The sequence below is a fragment of the Poecilia latipinna genome, unplaced genomic scaffold (genome assembly GCF_001443285.1).
Source record: "Poecilia latipinna isolate Pla-1442-1.1 unplaced genomic scaffold, P_latipinna-1.0 Scaffold708, whole genome shotgun sequence".
Lineage (NCBI taxonomy): Eukaryota > Metazoa > Chordata > Actinopteri > Cyprinodontiformes > Poeciliidae > Poecilia > Poecilia latipinna.
The window spans coordinates 253,972-263,398 of NW_015113324.1; the positions used below are offsets into that span (position 1 = coordinate 253,972).

At 37.7% G+C, this 9,427-nt stretch overlaps 1 protein-coding gene and 1 long non-coding RNA gene across 4 annotated transcripts; one reads left to right on the top strand and one right to left on the bottom strand.

The window, feature by feature from the left end:
- Window positions 1-4,532: 4,532 nt before the first annotated feature.
- LOC106955136 (RING finger protein 223-like) lies at window positions 4,533-5,396 on the top strand. Of its 3 annotated transcripts, none has more exons than XM_015045127.1 (3): window positions 4,533-4,724; window positions 4,842-5,174; window positions 5,296-5,396. In XM_015045127.1, the coding sequence occupies exons 1-3, from the start codon at window positions 4,600-4,602 to the stop codon at window positions 5,375-5,377; spliced, it is 540 nt and encodes a 179-aa protein (XP_014900613.1). In that variant the 5' UTR covers window positions 4,533-4,599; the 3' UTR covers window positions 5,378-5,396. The 3 variants fall into 3 exon arrangements, with proteins under 3 accessions (XP_014900613.1, XP_014900614.1, XP_014900616.1); XM_015045128.1 differs by having other exon boundaries at window positions 4,845-5,174; XM_015045130.1 differs by having other exon boundaries at window positions 4,848-5,174.
- LOC106955137 (uncharacterized) lies at window positions 4,827-5,302 on the bottom strand. Its single transcript, XR_001426509.1, has 2 exons — window positions 5,210-5,302; window positions 4,827-5,085 (listed from the first exon to the last, which is right to left on the bottom strand). It is a non-coding gene; the product is annotated as an uncharacterized LOC106955137 (long non-coding RNA).
- Window positions 5,397-9,427: the final 4,031 nt, after the last annotated feature.

Genomic DNA, 9,427 nt, shown 5'->3' on the forward strand with positions numbered 1-9,427 from the left:
TAAATCTGCATATAAACCGGTTTTTCCTGGAGCTGTCAGTGCTTTTACATCAAATTGGCTTTGTCAGGTCGCTCCTTCATTGTTCAGAACTGAGAACAATGAAGGATTTAACAAGAAAACAGCGCTTTAATAAATGTGCATCTCTCCGTAAACAGCACGGATTGGGTTTGATGTGCTGATATGTCGTCAAATGCCAGTAAGAGTTTCCCAGTCAACCCATGAGCCACGAGTGTAAGGTACACATTGGAGACTTTATTTCTTTTTTCTCTTTTAAATCGGTTTAGCTGACCAGTATAGCGCCAGTCTATCCAGGTCCAAATAAGGAACCAGCGTTTTTATTTCTGTTAATCAAAATTTTCTTTGATTATATACATATTTCTCCTCCTTCCCCCCCTTTTGTTTTGTTGTCCTATTTATAGAAACTGCCAGCTCATTGTATTTTGCGAAGCACGCAGTACAAACACGGGCAAAGACCCTGGCTCTCATTATTTGCTGATGATTTACTCCTGAATTTAGAATAAATGGTTCTACTGCGTATCTGATGCTTCAGCGGGGGGGGGGGAAATGATTCTCTTTTTCTCTGCACCTTCACAAACAAAGAGCGGGGAGACTGATGATGGGAGTGCATTTGTGTAGTGATACAGCAAATGGCCAAATTTCCATGCTTCAGTTAGCCTTGTGTGACCTTGTATGTTTTCATAGTAAATGCAAATAAATACCCTGTTCGTCGGGGGCGTTTAATAAACCTCCCTTTGAATCTGCTTTTGTCACCAACTATATCTGTCAATGTTTAGCAAATAGTTGCAGGTTAGAAAACAAGTGCAGGTCTTCGCTTTCTTTTTCTACAAATAAAAATATTTGATAAGCCCATAAAAGCGTGTCACAAAAGCTTCTTTTGTTACGTGAAGCTCTGCCAACTTCCTGTTCCGCAGAAGGAAGGCAGCTCTTGTCTGAAAACTATGCCTTGCAAAAATGTTAATACTTTCTCACCTGTATTGACTTGAGAAGTGAATCTACAAGATTTAACACGAGAAAAGTGGAACACTACATTCGTTTATCCAGGTGAAAATAAAGTTGGAATAAAATTGTTTGCTTAAGGCTCACCAGAGGGGAATGGTGAGAAGCTTTGGATCGGAGATCATTGTGTTAGAATGGCTCAGGAAAAATGCAGTGCTTAATTCAATTGAGAAAATGCACCAAGAATTGGAAAATATCCTGTAAAGAACTATGGGCTAAGTTTTGCTTCTCAATGTGGAGTGGAAGGAAGCGGAAGGTGGTTCGACATGAGCGAGACGACTAAACCCCTCGCCTGCTTTTCGATGAAAAACGTGAACCTCTTGCTTTTACGTTGTGAGTCCGAAACAGAATCTCGGAGACGTGACGGCTTGATGCTTCACGTATCTCCGTTTTGATCGTCGGGTTAAATGCTGTTGTTTTTCTGAACTGAAGCACACAAGTTTACAGCCAGTGCAAGATGAAGGCTTATAACTAAGAGTTTGAAACTGAACTGCTTTTTGACTGTAGTCTCATTTTTCTCAAAACTAATCAGTTACTGTAATAAAGCTTTTTTCCCCTGTCCCCCTTGTTTATACACATTTTAAGGTGTAACCCCTCAGGGTATAAAAACGTATTATGCACCTCAGTTATTCCTGGCAGGGCTCCATCCTGTGGCTGTCAGTACCTGACTATCTGATTAAGTAAACTCTGACTCATTTTTTTCCAGGTTATGTGGAAATAATTGTATTAAATTTATCTTTCCTTAAAAATCTACAATTACCCCAAAATGACAAAATGGAAAAATGTTTTTCCATTTTGGAAAAACATTTCCAAAATGTTTTTCCAAACATTTGGAAATGTTGGAAAAAGATTTCCAAATGTTTTTTGGAAACATATTTATAAATAAATATTTATTTATAAATATTTATTTATTTATAAATAAATAAATATTTATAAATAAATAAATATTTTTAATAAATAAATAAATATTTATTTATTTATTTATTTTATTTTTTGCAGAAGTCCACCAATTATATATGGCAAAGCAAACAGAGGAAAGCCATTCTTTAAATCTGGGGTATGTAACTTTAAAAAAAAAAAAAAAAAAAAAGTTTTTGCATATTTGTTAACACTGACCATGATGTGACAGTGTAGATAACCTGTGAAAAAATATGAAGCTTCTCCACTTCTTCCCAAAGCTACCAGTGTTGGCGCTGTCACTCAGCTTGTGTACACGCTGCTAAGTGAGCAGTCCATGCGTGGAAGACAAGCAAACAAACAAACAAAAAAAGTAATAAAATCTTGTATTTTTGCTAAACACACCCAAATAATAAAAATGATTTAGATCTGTTTTGTGGTTTAAAAGTATTATGTTAATTGAATGTATTCATTTAGTACATCCGGTTAGATGACATTTAACGTTATACGTGCTTAATTTCTGTTTGTAGTAAGATGTTACACCACGCTAACTAGCCGTAGCATTCATGGCGGCCTCCATTGCGGTGAAGCAGCTGAAGTCTAGCAGAGATCAAGGGGGGGAGGCTGCAAGCATGATTGACACCGCTAAGACCCTCCTCCTGGCACTGATTGGTTGTTTTTGACCGATCTGCGTATTTCTGTAGCTATTCAATTTTTTGAATAACAAATTACTTAATTGTCCACAACCATCATTGTCGCTTATCAAGTTGGCTTCAAAACATAGTTGAAACTTATTTTAAATTAAATTGAAGCCCGGAAATCTGGAGATTTTTGAATGAATAAATTGAGAATGCACTCTTTTGTACAGCAACAGTTTTACAGAGTTCACAAGAAGGTAACTGAGGAGCACGCATGATTTATTGCATAAAAAGTCTGAGGGAATGAAAATGATTCCAGGGATGCGCTCAGGTTTTACACTGCGGATGACAACGCTTGAGTTCACGCACAATAGAAGGAGATCGTCACAAATCGAGTCATTAGCTGGCAATGTATTTGAAAATAGATATTTTATGGTTAAAAAACTACATAATTTTTTAATTAAAGAACTATTTGCTTTGACAAAATGTTCAGGATTTACTCCTTTTGACTTGCTTTTTTGACCTTACCGTACTTTACTATCTTTCTGTTTTTCTTGTTGTAATCTTTGTGTCAATGTGGTTCCATTTTTCGGTCACTGAGACAATAGTTTCTATTCTATTCTATTCTATTCTATTCTATTCTATTCTATTCTATTCTATTCTATTCTATTCTGTTTGGATTCTGAAACGCAGCAGTCTCATGCTCCAACTAGAATTAATTGCTGTTGCTCAACTACTCAATTTCAGCCACGCAGCGATTCCCAAATGCTCCAAATGACTCAGACTGTCAGTGGAAACCTGTCATGTGAAATGGAGAATATTCTGGATGTAAACGAACAGGAAGCCCTCGTGGATTTTCATGATGATGACGCCTCTAACCCGGACCTGAAAGATGAAAACTCGAACCATGTAGTCAACAGACAAACCTTCACGTCATGCCGGACTGGATTGTTTTTTAAATCATAAGGTTAAAAAAAAAAAAAAAAAAAAAAACAAGTGAATGTTTGTTTGCCTGACTGAACATGTTCTTTGCAGATTTTTCTCAAAAATTGTCAAAAACTTCCTTATTTGTACTAAACTGCTGCCTCAGCCTTAATTGATGTCAGATTGTAGTCCATTATCTATACAGCAATAAATAAAAAGTCGCATTTACCGTCATAAATATTGCAAATATTTCCAAACATTTTCATTTTTATTGCAAAATAAATAAAAATAAAATAAAAAGTTTCACGAAAGCCTGGAAGGATTGGAAAGATGTTCAATACTATTATTTAATTTGAAGAATTCATTGATATTTTAATAGTTGGTGAACAGGTTTTATCAATACATTCTGGCACAACCGGCCCTTTAAGAGCTTTTAAGATCTTGGTTTGACCCAAACGAAAATGAGTTTGACACCGCTGGCCTAAATACAAACAGTGCTGCGAACAAATATTCTTATGGATTTCCTAGGTTTTTAAAGCAACTTTCATTTCATGTCAGACTAATTTAACCACGTTAAATACAAAGTTTACTGCTTTCTGATGATGATTTCATTAACTGAAGCGGAAGAGTCGTTCAAACCGACATGTGGTTGTGTGGCCAACCAGGAGAGCAAATATATCTGCACGCCTGTCCAGCTGACAGAGCTGTTTTAATGAATGGAAACACTGTTTAAAACCTGATTTTTGCATTCACTCGCTTTACCTTTGACTAATACAGCAATTTATTTCACTTTGATCTTTCACCAAGATCACCTTGTGTGATCATCTACTGAATGCAAATAAATACCCTGCCGTGCAGGTGTTTAATAAAAATCTCATAGAATATGCTTAGAAAAGACACACGATGTCTGCTAGTACATCATCTATTAATAAAGATTCCCGCCTTTTTTCTATAAAGAAGAAGAAGAAGAAGAAGAAGAAGAAGAAGAAGAAAAAAAAAAGGACTGAATCTATACTGAGCCACAAAGGTTTTCATTTTTACTCTGAAGCCTCTTGTAAACAAAAATTTCCATAGAAAGCATGTTTGCTTCTGGGCAGGTGGCGCTTCTGTGGAAAGGTAAGTCATGCGACCGCCTCTTCAGGCAGCGAGTGGGAGGAGAGTTTCGTTTAAGAAGCAGCCAGTCAGTCAGAAGGTCAGTCAGTCAGTCATTATCCTTGAACACAACTCTCAGCAGAGGAACCCGAACAAGTGAGTACTTTACGGTCTCTTCCATAGCGATTATGTCAACAGTGTCTCAGTTCTAAACATTCATTTTTCATGTGAAGTCTAAAAGTTTTTTTTTTCTCTCTCTCTCTATTTTCTTAGCAGGAGGCCTTTTGTCTTCCTATCTCTTGAAATCACCATGTCCTGCGACGAACTGGAATGCATCATTTGCTGCAACGAGTACTCCCGCACCAGGAGGGTCCCCAGAGTGCTCCACTGCCACCACACCTTCTGCGCCCCTTGCCTGGAGAAGATGTCCACCCTGCAGGGAGCCATCTACACCGTCTCCTGCCCTCTGTGCCGCTGGGTCACCTGCGTCCAGGCCCGCCTGTCTCTCTCGGGGGCTCTGTGGATCGACACTGAGAAATGGGACCAGATCATCGAGCACAACAACCTGGAAAGCAAACAGCCCCAACTCGTCCAGCCGCCGCCTCTGTAAGTTTCAGTTCTCTCTTAAAAACAACACATACCTGGTAGTACGTGGGTCGCAGTTTCCGCACAGCTCGTATCTAAAGACAAAACGTCTTTCTTTTCTTTTCTTTTCTTTTCTATTTAGATCTTGCCGCAGGCGGCCTGGTGTTTTTTCCGGACTCCAGCGGCTGCTCAGCTGTGTGCCGCTGCACCAGCAGAGCTGCTGAAGGGCGGAGAGAGAAAAGAGCGTCGCTTCTGAGGAACCGAGACTTTTGGAGCGCTTAATGTGAAGTTTGGACGTGTTTCAGCAGAGACTGGATCTAGAAGTACTGTTTGCTTTATGTCGAGCTGTTTTTTTTTGTTTGTTTTTTTTAATATTTTTATTTTTTTTATTTTTATTTTTTTAAGATGTGAATGTGAGCGAAAGCGAAGACTTAAAGTTTTTTTTTGTCAAAGTGAAAAAGGAAAATGTTTTAGGTTATTTAAAAAAAAAAGAAATCAAAGGAAGACCTCAAGCATTATATCGACAGATCATGCAAAAAATAGTTGATTGAGTTTTCCTATAAGAATAAATAATTTATTGTAAATAATATTATAATTATTTATATATGCAGTGTGATTTTGTTTTTATAATTATTTCTGATTTGTTCCTGAATATGTGTATGTAGTATCAGGCATCCTGAGTTTTTTTTTAAAATTATTATTATGCATGTTTATGTCATTTTTAAAACATATCTGTGAATTTTTGTTTGTTTTTGCAACATGAACTGCAACTGTGAATTGAGTGTCTGGAAAATGATGAACAATGTTCTAATATCAAGTTATTTGAAGCATTTGAATAAAAATAATTTTCAAAAGAGCTTTTGAGCAAATGTCATGTTTCGTAGCAGTGCGTACCTTTACAGTAACTATGTTGAAGACATCAAAATGCTCATTTTAATTTTAAAACTTTGATTATTTTGTTAAAGTGCAAACTTATCCATCCATTCATTGTTCAACACAATTATACCTTGAGGTACCTCCAGACTTCATTGTTTTCTTTCAAAATCTTCTTGTGTACTTTGTAAGGCTTGGCGGTATTTATATATTTTTAACAAAATATAGATAAGTAGATGGGTGAACTCTTACACGAAGTTACAGATTCAGTCTGCACATGCCTAATTCAGTCCTTGAACCTCACCTGAAGAGGACACGTCCTGTTGCAGCCGACTGAAGAGGAAACCCATAAAAACCCTTGAAATTAGAAAATAAGTTGTTTTGCTTCATTCATTTTTGTGCTTTATGTTTTGACATGATTATTTGTGTTGCGGTCCCTCAAATCACTTCTATTGTACTTTCATGCAGCAGTAATTTGTGCACAACTACAATTTTGTTTTTTTTGTTTTGGCACAGACACACACTGCTGCAGACGTAAAACAAGAAAAGGCAGGAACAACCACTGAATTTGCATGAACCAAAAACAATAGACTTACTTGGAAGGAAATCAAGGATGAGTAATGAGGAACTGCATAACATCGAACCAGATGACAGGGATTCTTTGGCTGCTGAAGATAAATGCCACATAAACGTCTGGATTGATCAACACACAGAAGAGGAAGCTTAAATCCAGAATGGCTGCACGCATGACAGCCGTTCAGTCAGTAACGTTCAGTCGTCGCATGTTTTGTTCGGTTTCATGAACATGTTCAAATATTCAGGTGAGGTCCAGGTTACCGTGTGGGCCCCTGGCTCATCCGTACATCTGCCATCCATGTAATTCACAGAGCAAGAAGAAACAAGCTCACGCACACCATAGTAGGATGTTTTCGGTTTAATGTTGGGGCTGAGATCTTCTGCACAGAAGTCTGGGAGAGCTCAGAAACTGATCTGCTCTGCATGTGGAGAACAAACGGCGAAAGGAAAAGGAAGGAATCCTGGCTGATGTCAGGAAAAGTCCAAGTCAATACACTAACTCACAGGCGTCCTGAATCAGAGGGGTTTTTGTTCTACAGGTCCATATGGGCCATTTCTCAGGGCGGCATTAGAAATGGAGGGTCCAGATTAAAATACTATACACACACGACTTATCTATCAGCTGCGCCTTCAAAAAGTTATCAAATGTTTTTACGTGTGCACAAGCCAATGAGCAGTTGGCGCCCCCTGCTTGCTGCTGGGAACAGGGAGACTGTTTAACATGTTTTGAATAGGCCATTATTCAGCGGTTTTCCCGTCCCCAGACTCAAGACGATTTCCAGCTTTTTGAATGGTTGTAGAGGCGTCACTCTGGAAGAATTAGACTCAATACCACACTCTGAATTACAAGTAAATACAGAGAATGTTGTGATCGCTCAAACCACACCCACATCTCCTGCAGTTGAAAAAGAATCTGGAACTTTCTAAAGTACTTTTAGAGATTAAGGATGCTTTATCAGCAACCTTTGAAATATGAATTTTTGCTTAATATCTAATTTTTGCCATCAGCCTTGAAGGTGACACCACAAGAAATGTCACATGTCACTATTTGGGAAAACTATAGTTTCTTGTTCAGCTACAGCAGCGACAGAGAAACAAAAAGTGGATTGAACTGAAGTTTTATGTCAGCGTTTTATAGCGGCGTAAAATATGTGGCTTCTCCACTTGATTACTGTCAAAGCAACTTCAAGCTAAATGATAAAAAGAAAAATTGGCTAAAATCCAAATGCAGATGCAGGTAGAATTCAAGCATCCACAAACATTGAGATAGGCTTTACAAACGCCATCAAAATTCCTAAAAAAAAAAAAAAGATAAAAAGTTGTAGAAATTCCTGATCAGTAACATTGAACGTTGTGTTTTGTCGTGTGATTTGTCATAATCAAACCAAATCTGGAGCCAGTTCTAAAACTAGAACTCTGTGAAAGAAATGGTCGCATTTTAGAAAGTGAACTAGATGCATTAGAATGAAATATTCTAAGCCATTATATTTTTGTCTAGATGATTCTGAATCTTGATTTAAGAGCATAAAAACTCAGCTACTTTGAACTGAGCACTTTGGGGGTTTTTTCTCCTAAACTGAGAAAAGTCGCTCGTCTCCTTCATGTGGGATTTATCTAAGTGGGTTCTTGATGTGCCTCGGTCCACTGCTTGTGAAGCTCCACAAATGTTTAAAAAATTTTTCTCGACAATCCTCTCAAGGTTATCTCTGTTGCACTTTTACCTTCCACTCAACCTTCTGTGAATATGCTTTCGCAGTATAATTTTCAGAGTGAATTTTGTTTCTTTTGTCATCTGTAAGCCATAATCATAAAAACCTAATATTTCATTAGGATGAAATATTATATTATGTTTCACTTTCTAAAACAAGTGATCCCTGCAACTTTCGGTGCTCACGGTTTCAAACGCAGGAATACGCGGATGAAACCGGTTAGGGCATTTTAATAATTTTTAATAGATTGAAAATTTTGGATTTTTATTAGCGGTCTGAGAATGTGTCCCTTTCATCTGAATTGTATTCTTCAAAACATTTCTACATTTTTTTGGTCTATGTCATTAAGCACTTCTAGATGTTTTGCAACAGTTAAAACTTTTACAGTTCCTTTTATCAAAAAAAAAAGAAAAAGAACCATCTTTCCAATAAATTGATTTGGGTTTTTATTACCTCTCAGCTACGATTCTATCTAACAATCCTCTGTTTACTAAAGTCAATTTTTTCAGCCTTGAAGGAGCTTTATCTAAAACCAACTTGCTTTACTCACCATTAAACTGATAGTAAAACCGACACTCGCTCTGTACATTTTTCTGGGTCACGTGCAAGAGCTAAACCTTGAGCCAGCATAAAACAAAAACCTCAAATCACTTCTCTGGAAGTAACTCTGTTTATGAGGGAGAAGAATGTGATTAAATCTCATCTGCAGTTTTACTCGCATGGCAAACGCAGATTTCGCCCTCACCGCTCAGGAACGTGTGGCAAATAAAGAAACAAGTCGTGAAGCAAAGGAATTAAGATTGCGGTTATTTTATTGGAAACAGTGAAAGTGGATTATTTGAACCCCTTTTTCCCTGAATTAGCTCTACCAAACATCCTCTTTAACTACACTATGTTAGGATGAAATACAGTTAAATACTCAGACATTACAACACAGAACCGATGATGGAAAACAAAAACAAAACAAACAAGAAAACAAAAAAAGCGGGGGGGGGGGGGGTTTAACCTAAAAGCCCGCAAACCACCCAGAGATCAGCGCCTTAAAGACGATGACGACGACGCTGCTGGCAGGAGAAGCCGTCTCGCAGCTGCATGTCTGAACACAGTGGTTGACGG